Raw genomic sequence first — 20,318 nt, forward strand, 5'->3', positions numbered from 1 at the left:
TGCTTCCTTCATTGACTTCCTAGTTCGAATCACCTTGAAGCCGTCTATCACATTAACATTAGATTTGTATGATGTTCAATGAATCTTAGGGATTAGTTGAAGTGCGCGCAAATTGGCCCAGACACCCCGATCATCAAAAAAAATTTTTACGTTAACAAAATGTTTTAAACTTATTTAAAATGTTAATTGTCCAATAATAATTTTAGTTTGACTCTTTCTTACATTTGTATCCAGTTTTAATAATTTAAAATTAGAAAACTTTTTATTTTTAGTTTACAAACTAAATAAATAAAAAAAAAATTCTTCATTAATTTCTATTTTTATATTATCTACTATAATAAGCTCTATTTTTCATGAGTTTTGATTGAAAAAACCGTACCAAATAAATTGAATTAACTTTTGAACCTGGCTATCTAGTAAGTTGATTATCATGTTTTCTCAGTTGTCAAATAGAAATTTAATACTTATGAAGTATGAATTATATTGGGATTTCATCATTTTACCCTAATTGATGGGCCTGGGCGTAAATAAACGGGCTTTTGTCGCAGACTATCCTTAGGTTTTCCTGTAATAACAGGTGCTACCAAGTTTAGGCCTTTTTATCCTTTTAAATCCAAAACCATTCAAAAAATTGACACTCACCACCCTTTGAATGAGGCCATTTATTTTTCTCACGGTACAGGGTTAAAATGGTAATTTCATTAATCCAATGAAGGGGGTAAGAAGGTAAAATCATGATGGCATTACTTGTTGGAACTGTATTGAAAAGGAAATGGAAATCGAAAATGTAATAGTGAATAAATGATGGAATGAATTATGAATCCATTGCTTAATTATAAAATTGAATATTAGAATGGAAATATGTGATAAGTGATAAAAATACTCTCAACATTAAAATATTCAATGTAAATTAAAAATTATGATTATATAGTTAAATAAAAAATAATTATGTAAATAATAATAATAAATTTAATACTATATTTTTAAACTCATTATTTTTTTACTTAAACAGTAGTATCTAACTAAAAAACAAAAAAATTAATGGCTGGTTATCACCAATCAACGTCGGTTTATGATGGTCAACACCCGGTCAATAATAGTCTATGACCGGTCAATGGTAGTCAAGGATGGTCAACTCCAGAACAACTGTTTAACAAATGTTCACTAAATTATAAAATAATAAATCATTTAACTAAATTACTTTTTTTGACCCTATAGAAATTCAAAATGGAGTAAAAAATGTTATTTCATTGGATTCCCTCCCTACCTGAAGAATTAGGATTCCTCACAAAACTTTGAGGAATACTTGTGGATTTGATTATCCATGAGATTCCAATTTTTTACTCGTTTCCAATAAGCAAATAAGACAATTAGGAATCCTAATTCCATTTCCATCGTCAATTCTAAAAATTAAAACATACGGTTTTCACCACTCCTGGCTACACTACCCCACATTGAAGTTTGCGTGAAAACCCCATAAACCATGACAATTTCAGCTTCTTGAGAGATCATTTTGACTGACCAAATCTTAATGACATCATTTTGAGTGATCAAATCTGCAAAAACACCCACACAACACAATTTATAAATCTGCAGAGAAAAAAGAGCAGAGAAACGATTCTCTGCTCTTTTTACTCGTCGAACCGAGAACGAGTATTGAATTTTTAGGGTTTTGATTACAATTTCCATGGCGGACGCTGTGATTCCTACTGGAGTCCTTCGTAATCTCGCCGATAAGCTCTACGATAAGCGCAAAAATGCTGCCCTCGAGGTGAAATTAATACTCTCTCTTTGTTTAATCTTCTCAAAATATCTGTGGAAAGTAGTTAAATTCGTCGTCGTTTTTGATATCCAGTGTTTCGTTTCTGTTTGTAGGTTGAGGGCATAGTGAAGCAGTTGGCGGTGGCGGGCGCTCATGAGAAGATTTCGGTGGTCATCAATTTGTTGACCACCGAGTTCACCTACTCGGGCCAAGAGAATCGCCGGAAGGTTTTTTTATTTATTTGTTTAATTCCATTAATTTTTGATTAATTTTACTTAAATTGCTATGTGTAGGTTTTAGTAGAGTACAATATTATATGCTTATGAATTACAAGATTATTTATGCCAGATTTAACTTTAAATTTGTAATTTATAGTGGAAAATCCAGAATTATTATTCTTAGAAGTAAGAAGTTTGAAATTCATATGAAAATATGAGTTATGAATGACAGATAGATTTGTAATTTTGGTACAAGTCCTGTTATTACTTATTACTGACTGTTTAGGGTACTGCATATATAAAGGTTTTATTTTTCATTGTATTTAGGATGTTTGTCGTGCTGTGTAGGGAGGATTGATAGGATTAGCTGCCGCCACTATTGGGTTGACTTCTGAAGCAGCTCAGTATCTTGAGGTGAGCTGTATATTTTAATGTTGTGATGTTCATTTAATCAAATTCAGATTTTTATTTGTGGATTGTTAAACTTTGGAATAGTTGTTTAGTGTCAACCGTTTGAACTATAGTTGTAGATATTATTATAAGTTTGAAATATGGTAATATTTTCTTTTCACTATTTGTTTATCTATTTATAACATGTGTCAACTCATCTCTTTGAAATTTTGAGTCTCTGAGGTAGCTGAATAAATTTCTTATAACTTTTTGAATGAATCATTTATGTGTCACTTAATGACATTCGAATGTGACAGTGCAAGCTTTTAGGGTTTCTTTTGATAATAATAAGTGACTAGTTAATCAGTTGTTTTATTCTGGCTAGGGTAATACATTTGTGTTTCATCCCATTTTGTTACCAAAGATACGCTGAATGACTGTCATTGAAGTTCTGCAGTAACGCAACTAATATTTCTTAAATTTTGTTGAACAAGGACTTTGTTTTTATATTTCCCAGATCTGTATTATGTAGTTACACATACACATATTTCTAGAAAATGATGCCTCTTACTTAGCCGATTAAGATTACTGTTTGTCATAAAAGAAATGGATACTCTTATAGATGTCATCTAGTATGGTTGCAACATTGAAATGACATCAAGGTGGGAGTCCCTTAATAATTGGTGATGCTTGCTGGAGATTATCCTCTGTTTCAGAAACTTGGAGATGTTTATAGATGGAGATTTTTAGTTCGTGTTTGGTGTTTTCTCCAGTAGATTTAAAAGAAATGAGCCTTATCTGATGTACTAAAGTACCAGCAACTGGGAGGAGGCCTCTTTCCTACTCTGCTTATTTGTGTCTTCGGAGTGGAGAAGTGTAGTGTGTCTGTGGAATGGAGAAGGGGTGTATTGTGTGTTTGGAGTGGAGAAGGGGTATAGTGTTCGTCTTTGGAGTGGAGAACGGGTGTAGTGTGCTTCTTTGGATCGCAGAAGGGGAGGTGTGATTCTTCGGAGTGCAGAAGGGAAAGGGGCATGGACTAGATTAATTAAACCTTATACTTCTAAAATAGCTGTCAATGACTCTCTTGTACACTTGAATGTATTACTGAATACTTTTCTTTTGTGTGTTGATTTTTCTCTTTTTTCGTGTTCTTCACTGTTATATTCGTGATTTCTCCCAGTATAATCTTCTAGAATTTTCGTATCAAATTTTCTTGTCTGTTGGTTTTTCCTCTTTCTTTACTGGTATACTTCTTCCTTATTTTTTATTCTGATGCGACACTACAGCAAATAATGCCACCCGTGCTTAATTCTTTCTCTGATAAAGATAGCAGAGTTCGTTACTACGCATGTGAAGCTCTGTATAACATTGCAAAGGTGAGATTTGATTGGGTGATTTACATTTTATGGTTTCATCTCCCAAATTTATATTGAGGTTTATATGTTAAGTTTTTGCTGCTGCTCCACAGGTTGTTAGAGGAGATTTCATCATATTCTTTAATCAGATATTTGATGCATTATGTAAGCTTTCGGCAGATTCAGATGCCAATGTACAAAGTGCTGCACATCTTTTAGATCGCCTTGTAAAGGTGGATTCTCCATCCCTCCCATAAATATTTAACTTACCATTGAATTTTCTGAAGTAGGAATTCCTTTTTGTTGGATCAATTCTCAGATTTTACTATGTGAAACAGGACATTGTCACTGAAAGTGATCAATTCGGGTGCGCAATCTTCCTTTTTCCAATAATAAATTGGAAGCTCTTGTGATTGGAGGCAAAAACTGGAACAAGAATTTTGCAACTGCTTTTATAATGTGAATTTTGTTGTTTTATGGTGTTCGTTCTCCTCAGCATTGAAGAATTTATACCCTTGTTACGAGAGCGGATGAATGTTCTAAATCCCTATGTCCGACAGTTTTTGGTTGGATGGATCACTGTATTGGACAGTGTTCCAGATATTGATATGCTGGGTTTTCTTCCCGATTTTCTTGATGGTAAATAGTATTTAACATTTTGAAATTGCTTTTTCTCCTGGTTTTCAGGTGTCCTTCTTTTCTACTTGTTGAGATTAAACTCAGAAATTCTGGATAAATTTCAGGTTTGTTTAATATGTTAAGTGATTCTAGTCATGAAATTCGGCAACAAGCTGATTCAGTCCTTTCAAAGTTTCTTCAAGACATTAAAAACTCCCCAGTAAGACTTCTTCTAAAATTTCAAATTTCTGATACTATTTGTTGCTGTGATATCTACTTCCTGATTACTTGCCTTTCAGCTTTACTTTATATCATTTTTGGATCGTAGGATTTATTTTGGACTTGTGATGCCAGCAGAAAATGGCTTTTGGTGGATCATTTGCATCAAGTATTTTGTCATGAATTCTTTTGTTCATTTGTAATTTTCTGACTCGAGCAATGCTACTCTTGAAGTCTGTAGATTATGGTCGCATGGCTGAAATACTTGTTCAAAGGGCAGCTTCTCCAGATGAGTTTACTCGGTTAAAGGCAATCATTTGGGTGAAGTATAACCAGTCTCTTCTGTCAATCCTTTTCTTTTTTAAACAAAAGTTCTATGGTGTTTTTTTTCTTAAACATTGAAGATTGGCAGCTTTTACTGTTTTTCAACTGCACTTCATATAAATAGTCAAACTTCTTAATTTCTTGATTGAACAGATAAATGAAGCCTTGAACATTTTAGTTCAACAGCGTACCTCTCCTGAGATCGGAGATTCCTACATCATTGATGTCGAACCAAATAATAGCAACATTGTACATAGAACACATTGCGGAACATATAGCTTGAGCCGAAAGGTTTAAAATTAGAGAAAGAAATTATGGGAAATGATTTAGCATATTGTCCAAGTAAATGATGATGATTTTATTTAATTTCTATACAGGTTTCTTTAGAGTGGATCTTTGTCATCACCAACTTTGTCCTCGAGGTTCCCTCAGCTGTTCTTGACCAACTCTCATCCACACATAAAGCTCAATATGAACTATTTGCAATGCTACTATCATTTGTTGCTTTGTTTATATGCATTACTGAGCTCATTTATAAAGGTCAAAAAGGACAGTTTATCTGGAGGTGGTTACCTTGGTTTTATAATGCATCGCAAAATTATAAGCCTTTTGGTAGCTTCAAGGATTTTGTTGGATCCGTTTGTGCTCTTTGTCAGTGTATTGTTACTGCAATCAATTATGCGCAAACTGATGATAAGCTTATTGATATTTCTTCTTGGCCTATCATATTTGCCTTTGGTTTACTATATTCTAAAATTCTAGAGAATCGGGATGAGAGGAGGAATGAGTAAGAAGAGAGATGCTTCAATGAATTTGTCTGGAGTGTGGACTACTACAATTTACAAATATGGCAGTGTTCCGATCATGAATACATATCAGCTATAATTTTCTTTTGAACTATTCTTTGAACCCACTAGTTTTCTTGCATTTTCTAACGTTTCCCCTCACTTTCTTACTGACCAAGCATTCTGGAAATTAGGAATTAACAAAAGAAATGAACAAAGATTTCCATGGATTTTGGGTGTATTGAACATATTATGTCAACCTGACGGTTAAGCTGTTTGAAATTTAAATTGTGACGATATACAACTTGTAATCATTCCTGCAAATTGCAGTCAAACAATAAGAAATTACTAAATTGGCTAAAAAACATACAAAAAAAAATAAAAAAACAATAAATTCGCCGTTGCCGGGGATCGAACCCGGGTCACCCGCGTGACAGGCGGGAATACTTACCACTATACTACAACGACTTGTTGACTTTGGATGCCACAAATTATATATATAATATAATACAGTGAGTCATTGGATTAGATGCCATGTTTTAAAGAATTACACAACTTAATTTAGTGTTTATGTTTCCCTAATATGAAGTACACAAGTTGGGATTATTTAGTTATAAAACTCGATGGAAGCTGCTTTTTTATTTATTTATTATTTTTATGTCTTGGTCAATACTACTAACCAAAATAATTATCCTTATTACCCTAAAATCAAGATGAAGTTTTCATATACAAATGCTATATTAAAACACAATTAAAACTTCGTGTTGAAGGTCGGGGGTGTCGGGTGTAGCCAAATTTTTCTTTAAATAAGACATTTTTGACTTATTTAGTTGTATGACTTAAAGATTTTGAATCATTATATTTGTCTAAACGGAAAAATCTTTTTTTTTTTTTCTTTTTTTTTTCTTTTAACTAACTAAAAAGGTTGTATTACTTGTTTTAAATGACTTTTTCGAAAGTATATCTAACTCTTATTAAAAATACAAAAAAGAAAATGAGACTAACCTGGGTATTTTTGGGCGTGGGTATTGCATTCCCCTCGAGGGATTACCCACTTCCACTCCAAAAAATTCGAGGTTGGGGCCAAGTGCATAGGTAGGTTGGTTTCATCAAGAAATTAATCTCTCTGTAAGAAGGTTAATTTCTTTAAATATTTTTAGATATCTAATTGTTGTTCTTCTATTTCAGCCTCTAATTGCTCGGCAGATTGGTGATTTCCAATTGATTATTGGATCCCCTAAGATTGAAGATAATAGCAATTTTAATAATAGGACACATGAATTAAATTATTGTACTTTACATAAATTTGTATTAAAGTATAAAGTCAATTGGTTGTGTTACATATATTTCTTTTTGTATATATGACTATAATTAAACATTTTATTGTTATTATTTCACTTTCCTTTACATGAACCAAATTTCTTTCCTATAATATCTAATTAGAATAAGAATAATATTACTCTTACAAATTTTCTATACAAGGTCTAGTATACAAAGTTCAAAATTTAATAGACATTTAGAATTTAATTATTTATTTTTCTATCGAAATAATGTTTATTGTGATTGAATGATGGGAGCTTTGAAAATAGCTATTTTACCCATTTTAAATTGTTATTGGCAACTTTTTACTCTATAATATGATTTTAATTTTTAAAATTCGATTAATGGGCTTATAAAGAGTTTGAGCGAGGCTCAAATAATGTCCCTCTTGTAAGTTGTAACTAAACCAAGTCTACCTGAGCCAGGTTTATGCGGCTTTTTCTTAATAATTTGTATCTACAATTATATAATAGAGTTTATACCATTTACCTCTTATGAGATTGCTTAAAATGAAATGCATCCACCTAGTTGTGAAAGTATTAAATATCTACTATTAAAAGGTTTTGTTTGATAGTTTTCTAAAAGAGTTTGAATGAATTTGAGGTGGGTTTGACTCCTCACCTAATAAGGTTTTATTGGGTGATGAGTTAAGCCCACCTCAAATTCTATCATGGTATTAGAGTTAGGTTCAGCTGAGCTGAGTGTTTGACTAGCGGGTGAGGAGTTTGAGTCAGCAACTACCTCCAGCAATAGGCATGACCCAACATATGGGCTTGACCGTGAGGGGGAGTGTTAGAGTCCCACACTGAATAGACACGCTTAAGCCAACTGGTTTATAAAAAGGAGTAATCTTCCCATTCAACATGCCTTATTGAGTGAGGAGTCAAAATTCTATTATGGTATCAGAGCCAGACTCAATTGAGCTGAATGCTCGACCAACGGGTGAGGAGTTAGAACTAGCAATTATCTCCATCAATAGACATGACCCAACATATGGGCTTAAATGAGGAGGCATGTTGGAGCCCCATATTGATTAAGCACTCTCAAGCCTACTAATTTATAAGAAGGGGTAATCCTACAGGTGGTGGTGGGCCGTGTCGTGCCAAGGCTCGCAAAAATTCGTGACTTGTCGTGCCGTGCTGGTTCACCAAATTTGAAGGCCCACGGCACAACCTGCTATATATTGTGCCGTGCCATGCCATGGGCCGGCCCACGTACTTTGTAAAAATATTTAATTTTAATATATATAAATTATGGTAACTTTGATTTATTATTAATAATTATTATAAAAATATTTTATATTTTATATTTTATATTTAGTGATATTTTGTATTTATATTAATTAAAAAAATATATAATCACTATGAAATATAATAAAATAATGAGACATTAAAATATTAATTGAATTTCAACATTTTTTATTATTTATAAGTTATAATTATAAATTACAAATACAAACTTAGAAATTAAGATTAAAAATTATTATACATCTTCATTTTCATTAATTTCTAAATTCTCAAAAACTTCAAACATATCTTTAGTAAAACATTTTTAAATTTTTATATTTTTCGTGCCATGGCGTGCCGGCCCATGGTACGGCCTGCATAATCATGGGCTGTGCTGTGCCGTGCTTTGTTGTGTCGTGCTCTCATTCAATAAGACTTTATTTGGTAAGGAGTCAAACACACCTGAAGTTCTATTACATCATACTAATAGTGAAGAGAGATGAAAGTAAGATTTTAAATACATGATATGATTTTATTGGATAAATGAAATAATACACTTGTTTATATTCCGGCCACAAAATGCGTGCATGCATGTATGTATATATGTATGTATTTTTGTGCTTATTCAAAGTTTCTGGCTAGCTGATAAATCTTCATTTGTAAGTGAATCTTTCCTGTTTTACAGGTGACTGTGGATGAAGCATTGGTGGATGAATATAGCTTTGGACATGTTAGTTGTAATATGTACCTCCTTACGAACGCTGGAAGGAGAAATTGTACCTAAGCTACACGGCAACTTTCATCAAGTAAACCTCTGTTGACCTTCTTGCTAATTGTTATGTCGGATATTTATCTTTGATCCCTGAGGTTTAGGGTTTGTTTTGTTGTACTTTGCCTTAAATACAAACACTTTAGTCCTGTGAGATGACTGATGTTAGTGTTGTTGGTCTAGTCATATTGATAGCTCAGAAATTCTATACATTTTCCTCAGTTAATTAGGCCAACTAAATTAAAGGGTAAATAATCCATCAGTTTCACCCTTTTTCATAGTTTTTCAGGAATTCTTCGTATAATAATGGAGTCAGATTATCCTTTGATTTCTTCCCGGGAAAGGCAGTTGCAGAGATGTGATTCAAGGGGTCGCCGCCAAGTTGTAGGGTGAGTACTATTTTTTTTTTCATTTTGACGATTTTAAGATGATCTTCTCTCAATTTTCATAAAGCTTAGTTACTGATTTTTGTCCTCATTACTATTTATTTTGATTTTTACCCATCAAGCAATTTGCTAGAATAATTCCGTTCATTTGGCTTTGTTTGAGCATTTGGTTACGACATTCAAGTGTCTTAAGTGGCTGTTTGTTCTTGTTTATTTGGTCTCATTTTGGAAGTAATATAGAAATGTGTTATGCTTCATTACTAATTGTGTTGAAATTTAAAAAAAAAAAAAAAAAAAAAAGTGTGACAATTTATCAAACATTTGATGTGCAGAAGTTAAAGCTTCACGCTTGTTTAGTATTAAAAGCACTCTCAATCTCAAATCAAATTCAGTCCTACAGACCAATCTAATTATTTGCACAAACCCAAGTCTCTCTAAACCAAGCTCTCAAGCTTTGTAATTTTCATTTGTCTTAGAGCAAAATAATGAAAACCAAGGCTTATAAAGGAAGGCAAAGACAACTTTGCCTTTTATGATAAATTGATTAAATTAGAACCATTATGCAACAAGTTGCTTATATAGGAATGTTCCAATTTGCAGATGTATTCCATATAGATACAGAAGCGGCAGGCATGAATTGGAATTACTTCTTGTGAGATCGCGGAATGGTCCAGGAATGAAGTTTCCTAAGGTACATGGAGTTTTCTCTAAAGATGAAACGGTAATTTATAGTTGTAGTTATCCATTAACATTCTATTGTTTCATCAGGTTTATTGGGGAGTTGATGAAAGTTTGGGAGACGCAGCCGAACGTGTGTCATTTATTAAAGCAGGGGTTATGGGTCATTTTGATGTCAGTATATCATCAAAATTTTCAAATGTTGATTCCTTTACAAGTCATTTGTATCCATGGAGTTTCTGAATTTAATCATATACATGATCATACAAATGGCGCGATTATTTGGGGAAATGGAACTATCTAACAAAGAGCAAAAACACATTTAATGGAGGGCACATGTTCGCTGTGCTTGTTCCTGAACAACCTGAACTATGGTCTGAGGAATTTATCGGGCAAAGAATATGGGTTTATTTCTTGCACTGCAATGTTTCTGTGCACATTCATAATTTCCGGCTACCCGAGTTTCCTTGATTTATAAGTGGAATTTTTCCTACTTTACAGGTGACTGTGGATGAAGCAAGAAACCTTTGTCAGCATTGGTGGATGAATGAAGCCTTGGACGTATTAGTTGAGCGGTGTACCTCTTCAGGAACACATGAAGAAGAAATTGTACAACCTAGCTTGTTAATTATTTAAGCTACACTGCAACTTTCATTACATAAGCCTCTGTTGACCTTCTTGCTAATTGTTATGTTGCTATTTCAGCCTCTATTTGCCAGGCAGAATAGTGCTTCCCAACTCATTGTTGCATCTCCTGAGATCGAAAATTCTTACAACATGGATATCGAACCAGATAATAGCAACATTGAACATATTACACATGACGGGACAAATGGCTGGAGCCAAAAGGTTACAAAATTAAAATAATATGGTTTTATTCTTTTTATTCATATTGGTTATTTAGCTCTAATCCAAGTGAATATTATTTAATTTCTATACAGGTTTCTTTAGAATGGATCTTTGTAATCACCAACTTTGTCCTGGAGCTTCCCTCGGTTGTTCTCGACCAGCTTTCATCTGCACATAAAGTTCAATATAAACTATTTGCGATGCTACTTTCCTTTGCTACTATTATTATATGTGTTGATGCTTGATTTTGACATTAACTATTCGCACGTGAGAAATGCTAAGCGGACTTAGAAGTCACACGCGATATGAGAGTATTTAGTTAAATAAAGAGTGAAAGGCAATGTTTAAAGTGGTTCGGATGCTCAAAAGTAAATCATATGTCCACTGATATTGTATTAATGAGAGTAAGGTCAGGTCGCATTCAGTGAGTTGAGTTACAGCTTAGAGAATATAAGAGAGAGAGAGAGAGAGAGAGAGAGAGTAAGCTATTCTAGAGTGAATTTAGCTAATCCCGAAATGAGAGGGAAGACCTCTATTTATAGTGGGATAAACTAAGATAATGATTACTAAATCTGCAAGTAGGTAGGTACCGTGCAAATCCTTTTCTGCGTCCCATTGCTCACTTGCCCAAGTGATTTCCTCGACTTTCACGGGGATTGGACACGTGGATGATTTCCAACCATCCGCTAACCTGACACTTACCCACTGCACTGATAGTGGCATGCCACTTGCGTCATTATGCGAAGTGGCTGCGTCTGAACGGTCGTAGAACCTTCCCAAGTTCTGAGCACCCTATGCTGACAAGACTCCACATCAGCCGTACTTTTTCAGGCATAACAGAAGTCCCCTAGTTTTTAAGGTTTGAGAATCAAACCCTGAGAACTTCACAATTATGCCTTGATTTGATATGTCCCGAATGACGCCTGGTCGATCCACATGGCTATAAGGAGGTCGCAACACATTTTCCTACGAGCGACCTGATATGGTCTTCTTCCGCAAGGTCGATGACTTGGATCAGACCCTATTAAGTGGCGTATCGATGTGCCTCTTATCTTAACCGAGGTCTGCGACTTGGTTATACTTAAGCATATTTCTACTGAAGGCAAGGAATCACATCGCTCCGCAACTGACATGCGACGAAGAGTGTTCTTTTCCAACGACCTCTTTAGATGTTATCCGTTGCGCTTTACAGTTAATCCATTAATGAAGTACCCTTTATTCTGACAAACGTGTCCTGTGGGCAATAAGTGCCAGCCATGCGCATTAAATGTAAGCTATGCTGAAACGACATTCTTTATCAGGGCATTAAATGCGGATGAGAGCGCATTTAATGTGAAGGAAGGAAATCGCTCGATTATTTCAACAGAGAGAAGCAACGATTGAATTTCTCGAAGCATGATGGTTACTCTTTCTCATCGATTAACGACACGTGGTCACGATTAACGGCGAAAGATGATTTCCTCCCAAACGTCGCTTGGCTTTGGAAAACCTAATCGCCACTTTCTCCACTATAAAATCCCAGGCTTGCCTTAAGCAATGTCACAACACTCACTCTTTTAGAAAAAGCAAGAAGCTTTCGCGAGACCAGATTTTCCATCCTTCGAGTTGGTGCGCATTTGACGTTCATAGTAGGAAGTTCAATCTCCACACCCAAGAGGTAAGGAAGATCCTTCTATTACTTTCCTTTTTCTGTTTTGTAGATAACCATGCGATAACAGTAGGTGTTTGTGGGCGGTCGAACGAAGAATGAGCTTTTTTCTAGGGCATGAATCTTTGGAGGTGGTCCCCAAGGATTCTTAGGTTTTTTTCTAGGGTTTAAAAAAGACACATTGTGTTTTTCTGTTCTTCCACGTCATTGTACAAAACTTTGTACGAAGACTGAGTAATCCCTACATGTCGCTCTTTTTCAGACCGTAGAAGAGATGGACCCTTCAGCGACCAGGACAGACGAGGGGATGAGCTCGCCGGTGCAAGACGCCCTAACGGGTCCTTCGCAAGAAATTCTGTCGGTGGCCACAAGAGAGGAAATTCAGAAAGCAGTTGACCAATATGCACTTAGCGTAGATGTCTACCAGTACAGGACGCATACAGCTCGGAATCCGCTAGAGGGAATGATTGTGATCTTCGAGAATATCTTCAAATGCGAAGCATTGATTCCTTTCCATCCCTTTATAAGGTCGATCCTCGATTACTTCAAGGTTGCACCTTTACAGTTGACGCCCAACGCATATATGATAGCCGTGGCTATGTATATCACGTGTGGTAAGAACGGTCTCGGCGAGTTGACTGCGCTAGAGCTTGCCTACTCGTATTATCTAAAAAAGAGCAAATTCAAGGACTCTTATTACCTCTCGAAGCGATCTACGATCGAGGGAGGCATATTCAAATACCCGAGCAATGTCGGAGCATATGAGACGAAGTTTTTCTTTTTTAATTACGATGACATTTGCCAATTTAGGGAGCCGAGTAGGTCTTCCCTTCTTTTGCTTGGTGAATTTTTCTTTTCTTTAAATCTTTGCTAACAAACTCTTCCGTTTCTTCACAGTAAACAAGATGACCTGGTTGACAACTCTCATTGACTTTAACAGAATAACAGCTTTTGGTCTTCTACCTGATCAGAGTCACGACGCAAAACTGCTCGTGAAGATTGCTAACTTGAGGAAGTACGACTTTTTTAATTTTGAAGCGACCTTGGAATCCTTACCGAGTAAGTGTCTGTAGTCTTAGCCAATCTTATTTTTTGCATGCAGCGAATTATTTTGCTAACGATATTTGCATGCAGCGACCATGCCACTCAAAGTACCCAGGTCGCTGAGAGCCAGGGGGTTCGCCTTTCCTTGGGTTGGTGCCATGGGACCTATCGTGGTGGGCCCCAGCGGTATCCCTGTCGGAGGAACGCTAACAACATCACCAACTCACATCAAACAGCTAGTGGATGCTTCTTAGCCTGCGGCTGCTTGTCCTAAACAGAAGACTGTGGCCTAGAAATCCACAAAAAGGAAACAGTTGCAGGTCGAGGAATTAGAGTCCGAGTCGGAGGGCTTGGGTGTTCAGCCTGGGAGGTCGCAACCTTACTAGGTATTTCACTTAGGAAGGCCCCCCAGACGCGTGACTAGCATTAAACTTGCCCTTGAGGGTTCGCACAAGGGGCAAGGGGAGATCGCGACTCTTGGGAAGAGAGCGGGAAAAGAGACGGTGGGCGAGATGCCACCTGTTACGAGAGCAGGCACACATGTGCTAGACTCTGTGAGGCAATTCCTGAAGCACTTGCAATCGGTGATGTTCACCCTCTTAGAGTGTCAGCTTGTAGAGGCCTTTGAACAGTTCGTGGCCTCCAACCCTGTGGACTTGATGACCATTGTGTTCCAACTGCAAAGCTAGGTAATAGGGTTCATCCTCATCGAGGACGTTCTTATACTTGTCTTTTCCATGAAATGGAACTTACCCCCTTGTTCCCTTTGCTATGCAGTCTCTGCTTGATATACACTTGGCCTAGTAGAAGACTCAACTAGGAGCCACTGATGGGCTCGTCGAGCTGAGAGAAGAGAACGCATAGTTGAAACAGGACTTAGAGGCTGCACATACGGAATTAAACCTATCCACCATTCAGGTGAACCAGTACCTATCGGAGAGGAATGTTACACTCCAGACGGTGAACTTCCAGAGGGCCGAGCTAGAGAAGAGGGGAGAGGAGATCAAACAGCTCCAAAGGACAGTGGCCAGGCTCACCAAAAAGGCTGGCGAGAAAGAGCTGAAGCTACGAGCAAATTTCGAGCGGGCCTTGCGAGCAAAAGAAGACAGGGCGAGGTTGTGGGAGACAACGGAGAAGCAGAGATCGGCACTTGAGGTGGAACTGGAATTGTCCCAAGGGCGTGTCGCTTCGTTAACTGAAGAGATGAAGCGACAAGAGCTGGAGATTGAGAGGAGAGTTGTTGACTGGTCGATCTAGTCCATTTATGCCCTACGACCAAAGAATCCAAACATGAACCTCATCGATCTCCCAGATGACAACCAGAGGATCCTCGCTTCCATGGCATAGGCTGACAAGGAGGAGGAAGGTAAAGTGCCTTATCCGGAAGACGAGCATCCAGAGGAGTATGTTCCAGAGGAACCGACAACTGACCAGGTGGTCAGGGACCATCCTGGAGATACCAAGGTTGCTCCTTTAGGGCTTGGGAACGTAGTCTAGTGATTGTTTCTGCTTTTCTTTTCTACAACCGTACTTGTGCTCGCACATCTGTATATGTATTTAACTATAATAAATAAAAAGACTATTTCTTTAATCATTTGTGAGTACTTATAATTTTTCGTGCCTCACAAACATTACACATGTGGACACAAGGTCGCTTTCTAGCTATTTGTGATCATACTTGTACAAATATTACATATGCGAACAGAAAGACACACATGCGAGAAATAATATTACATAAGAGTTATCTTACTTACAGAGCTGAAAAGAGTAAATCTTTACAAGAAAATTAGAAAACGAGTTCGGAATTACTAATAATAGGGGCGAAGATGTTCAACACTCCAAGCTTACGATACTTCAGAATCGTTGAGCCTTTTAAGGTGATAAGTCCCTGGTCGTATCACCTTAGCAATGCGGTATGTGCCTTCCCAATTTGGCCCCAATACTCCCGCACTTGGTTCTCTTGTACCGAGAAGGACTTCTTTCAAAACTAAGGTCACTTTCTAGCTATTTGTGATAGTACTTATACAAATATTACATATGCGAACAGAAAGGCACACATGCGAGAAGCAATATTACATAAGAGTTATCTTACTTACAGAGCTGAAAAGAGTAAATATTTACAAGAAAATTAGAAAACGAGTTCGAAACTACTGATAATAGGGGCAAAGATGTTCAACATTCCAAGCTCGTGGTACTTCGGAATCGTTGAGCCTTTTAAGGTGATAAGTCCCTGGTCGTATCACCTTAGCGACATGGTATGAGCCTTCCCAATTTGGCCTCAATACTCCCGCACTTGGTTCTCTTGTACCGAGAATGACTTCTTTCAAAACCAGGTCACCAACTTAGAAGTCTCTTCTCCTGACTTTAGAGTCGAAGAATCTTTTTGCGCTCTACTGGTAGGCTGTTATCCTCAGCTGAGGCTTGCCGCGATGTTCTTCAATTAAATCCAGACTTGCATGCATAAGTGATTTATTGTATGTTTCATTGAATAGGTCTCCTCGAAGTAAACCAGTCATTACTTCCACTAGGATCATTGCCTCGCAGCCATATGATAGTGAGAAAAGTGTTTCTGAAGTAGAGGTTCTCGGAGTTGTCCTGTATGCCCATAGGATTTCTGGGAGATCGTCGACTCAATTACCTTTGGTAGCCCCAAGCTTAGCTTTCAAAATATGCTTGATGGTCTTGTTGACAGCTTCAATGGTCATTTGCTTGCGGTCTTACGACTGAGGCGAACTTTTTATGGATCCCCAACTCATCGTAAAACTGCTTGAATTCCTCGTTATCAAACTGCTTCCCATTATCAGAGATGAGGGTATGAGGAATTCCGTAGCGGCACATTATGTTTTTGAAGACGAAGTCCTTGAGCTTTTTGGTAGTGATCGCGGCCAAGGCTGACTTGGTGAAGTAATCCACCACGACCACTGCATACTTGACCCCTCCATTTCCAGTTGGCATGGGTCCAATAAGATCAATTCCCCACATGGAGAATGGCTAGGGGCTGGTCATGGTTATCAGTTGGTGGGAAGGAACTCGCGGTATGTTCGCGAACGGCTGGCATTTGTCACATTTTTTTACAAAGTTAAAGGTATCCTCTTGGAGTAGGGGCCAATAGTACCCTTGACGAACAACTTTGTTAGCGAGGGATCGCATGGCAGTGTGGTTGCCGTAGATCCCTTAATGTATCTCCCTCATGATATAATCTGCTTCCTCATCAGTTACACATCGGAGGAGTGGGGCGCTAACCCTCGCTTGTACAATTGATCTCCTATAAGTGTGTAACGAGCAGCTCTAGTCCGCATGGTTCTTGCCTCGATCTTGTTGTTGGGTAAGGTCCCATCTCAGAGATACTGAATAATTAGGGTCATTCAGGAAACTGATTCTGTCACATTCACGGCCTGTTCAGGCAAGCTGATGCTAGGGATCTTTATGAACCGAATAGGAATACTCTCTGGTGCATCTGAGTCCAGCGACGAAGCTATTTTTGCCAAGCATCCGTTACAGAATTACTGTCTCTAGGAATCTGCGTGATCGTGAAGTGCTTGAAAGACTCGAGTGCGGCCTTAGCTTTCTTCAGATAACTGACCATGTTTTCTTTTTTGGCTTGATATTCTCCCAAGATCTGGTTAACAACCAGTATGGAGTTGCTGTGAATATTAATCGCGGTCAACCCTATTTCTTTGGCCAACCATAGACTAGTGAGCAATGCTTCGTACTCGGCTTCATTGTTGGTTGCTTTGAACCCAAACTGAAGAATACTGTGGATGCGAGTCCCTTCGGGACTAAGGAGGAGAAGGCCTGCCTCGACCCTTTTCCCGTTCAAGGATCCATCGACATAAAGGCTCTAGGTCAATAGATTTTGAATGATTTTCTGGGTGACTTCAATGGCTTATTGCTCAGATTCCTTAACCGGTTGGTGTGAGACTCCAAAATGAAATCGGTAATAGCCTACCCTTTAATGGTTGCTTTAGGTCTGTACTGCAGATTAAACTGACTTAGTTCCATCACCCACTTGAGCAACTTACCTGAAGCCTCTAGTTTTTGGAGGACTTGCTTGAGTGGATAGTTGGTCAATACATGGATTGTGTGGGCATGGAAATAAGGTTGCAACTTCCTAGAGGCGATCAATAGGGCATAAGCTAATTGCTCCATTTCTGAATACCGCATTTCGACATCCAGTAAACTTCTACTCGCATAATATACCAGCCATTAGACCCTATCTTCTTTTCGAATTAGAGCTGCATTGACCGCATGCTAAGAGATGAACAGATACAGAAGAAGAATTTCCTGAGGGAGAGGCTTGGACATAAGAGGTAGCTTTTCGAGGTGCTCTTAATGCTCTAGAAAGCCTGTTCGCATTTGGGAGTCCATTCGAACTTCTTGTTGGCCTTGAGTATATTAAAAAATGGCAAGCAGCGATCTGTTGCCTTTGATATGAAGCGACTAAGAGCCGCTATTCGCCCATTGAGACTCTTAACCTGTTTTCGGTTGGTCGAACTTCTCATATCAAGGAAAGCTTGGATCTTTTCAGGGTTGATTTCTATTCCCCTCTGGTTAACCATATACCCCAGGAATTTTTCTGAGGATACTCTGAACGAACACTTGAGAGGATTGAGCTTCATTCTGTACCTTCAGAGTATACTGAACATCTCAGCGAGATGCGCTATATGATCTGAAGCGACATGCGATTTGACCAGCATGTCATCAACATAGACTTCCATTGATTTTTTGATCTGCTCAAAAAACATTCGGTTAACCAGTCGTTGGTAAGTCACCCCAACGTTCTTTAGGCTGAAGGGCATAACCTTATAGTAATATAACCTTCTATCTGTAACAAATGAGGTATGCTCTTTGCTCGGCACGTACATCAGAATCTGATTATATCCCGAGTAGGCATCCATAAAACTCGACAGCTCGTGCCCGGAGGTGGCATTAACGAGTTGGTCGATTCTTGGCAAGGGAAAGTGTCTTTCGGATAAGCTTTATTGAGGTTAGTGAAGTCAACGCAGGTCCACCATTTGCCGTTAGGCTTCTTTACCAAGATTGGATTGGCAACCCAACTTGGGTAGAGTGCTTCTCGGATGGATCCATTTAAGAAGAGATTATCTACCTCAACTTTCAAGACAGTATATCGCTCGGGATCCACGCTCTTCTTTTCTGGCGGATCAGCCTGATCTCACCATTAATATTCAGGGCATGACATATAATATTCGGGTTGATCTCGACCATGTTAGCATGAGTCTATGCGAATACGTCGATATTTTCCCTGAGGAAGTTGGTCAGGTCGTTGGCGAGTTGGGGGTTGAGATTACTTCTGATTCTTAATGCTCGGCTTGGCTTGGCTTGCTTTGATCGACTAATACCTCAGATACTGGGCCACTACAAGGGTATTCCTAGATGCAAGGATCCATGTTATCCTCAACTGGGCCAGGTTGTGGCTCGACCCTGCTGATCACCATTGCCTGCTCAGGGATGCCGATTGGAGTTCTTTTTCCCTTGCACACCATCTGTACTGCCCTTACATAGCAGTCGCGAGATGTGCGTTGAGATCCACTTACTTCCCCTATCCCTGTTGGGGTAGGAAACTTCATCTTTAGATGGTAGATTGAAGTGACTGCTTTGAAGCTTTGTAGTAGAGGTCGTCCCAAGATGCCATTGAAAGCGGATGGACAGTGCCCTACAAAGAACTCAGTCATTTTGGTCATCTCGTTGGTTTCTCCCAATGTGGCCTAAAGCAAGATCGTCCTTTTGGGAATCAAATTATCCTTGGTGAAACATACAAAGGGACAGAGGCAGGCTTCAGATCTGCCTCGCGCAGTTTCATCTTCTCAAAGGCTCGCTGGAACAAGATGTTCACGACGCTTCCATTGTCCACCAACATTTTGTGGACCTTGCACCGACCTATTTCAGGCCCGATGATGAGAGTGTCATCATGGGGATGATGTAATCGCACCGCGTCTTTCTCAGAGAAGGTGATTTCCTCCTCCCTGTGAACCTTGGCAGGTTGCGGCGTTGTGCTCATCACACTTATGGGGTCATGATAGGTTGCACGAGCATACCTTTCTTGGGCATCTCGAGAGTTCCCTACGAGGTGCAGTCCTCCAAAGATGATCCCTACATAGTAGAGACCTTTGTGACCACAACGCTTCTTTCTTGGTTCCTCCTGATTTTTCTCCCAAACGGGAGCAGAGTCATCAACATACTCTTTGAAGTGCCCCTACTTAATGTGGTCTCAATTGCTTGCTTGAGGGCCCGACACTTATCGGTGCGGTGCCTATTATCCCGATGATAACAGTGATACTTTTTACTGTTTCTAGCCGAAGTGGGATTCTTCATGGGCTCGGGCTCTCCAAGTAAACCGACCTCCTCTGATTTATTTAGAATAACCGATACTGAGGCATTCAGAGGAGTGTATTGACTCTTGTCGTGATCGCAACGAGGTACTGGAGCATAGGATTTCTTGGGCTCATACCGCTGCTTCTTTCCTTTTCGCTGATCGTCACTAGCCTATATGCGATCAGCCTTCCTATTCTCCCCCCGGTTGGGAGCATTGCCCGAAGGACCGGGTTCGTGGCAGTTGAGTGCAGCCACAAAGTTTTCAATCCATAGGTACTTTTCAGTAAGGTTGTAGAAGCGAGTGAGGGAAACATCATCCTCAGATTGCAGCTCATTCCACAAGTCTATCTGCGGGCGAACTCCCGCGATAATGAGAGTCCAAACAAACTCTTCG

At 38.6% G+C, this 20,318-nt stretch overlaps 1 protein-coding gene and 1 non-coding gene across 3 annotated transcripts; one reads left to right on the plus strand and one right to left on the minus strand.

Moving 5' to 3' along the window:
- The first annotated feature begins 1,313 nt into the window (after positions 1 to 1,313).
- On the plus strand, positions 1,314 to 5,159 carry LOC116130104 (protein VAC14 homolog). Of its 2 annotated transcripts, XM_031415857.1 has the most exons (10): positions 1,316 to 1,771; positions 1,876 to 1,989; positions 2,329 to 2,394; positions 3,657 to 3,746; positions 3,839 to 3,958; positions 4,064 to 4,092; positions 4,222 to 4,364; positions 4,469 to 4,563; positions 4,797 to 4,888; positions 5,040 to 5,159. In XM_031415857.1, the coding sequence occupies exons 1-10, from the start codon at positions 1,688 to 1,690 to the stop codon at positions 5,041 to 5,043; spliced, it is 837 nt and encodes a 278-aa protein (XP_031271717.1). In that variant the 5' UTR covers positions 1,316 to 1,687; the 3' UTR covers positions 5,044 to 5,159. The 2 variants fall into 2 exon arrangements, with proteins under 2 accessions (XP_031271716.1, XP_031271717.1); XM_031415856.1 differs by having other exon boundaries at positions 1,314 to 1,771; positions 4,797 to 5,159.
- Positions 5,160 to 6,067: 908 nt separating this feature from the next.
- TRNAD-GUC lies at positions 6,068 to 6,139 on the minus strand. Its single transcript has one exon. It is a non-coding gene; the product is annotated as a tRNA-Asp (tRNA).
- Positions 6,140 to 20,318: the final 14,179 nt, after the last annotated feature.

Source organism: Pistacia vera, unplaced genomic scaffold, assembly GCF_008641045.1.
Source record: "Pistacia vera cultivar Batoury unplaced genomic scaffold, PisVer_v2 Contig217, whole genome shotgun sequence".
Taxonomy (NCBI): Eukaryota; Viridiplantae; Streptophyta; class Magnoliopsida; order Sapindales; family Anacardiaceae; genus Pistacia; species Pistacia vera.

Bases quoted from the DNA above. Each gene is read 5' to 3' on its own strand.
- LOC116130104 (XM_031415856.1), top strand. From the start codon at position 1,688: ATGGCGGACGCTGTGATTCCTACTGGAGTCCTTCGTAATCTCGCCGAT. The intron at 1,990-2,328 runs GTTTTTTTATTT...CGTGCTGTGTAG, and splicing joins GCCAAGAGAATCGCCGGAAG to GGAGGATTGATAGGATTAGC. The intron at 3,959-4,063 runs GTGGATTCTCCA...TATGTGAAACAG, and splicing joins TTTTAGATCGCCTTGTAAAG to GACATTGTCACTGAAAGTGA.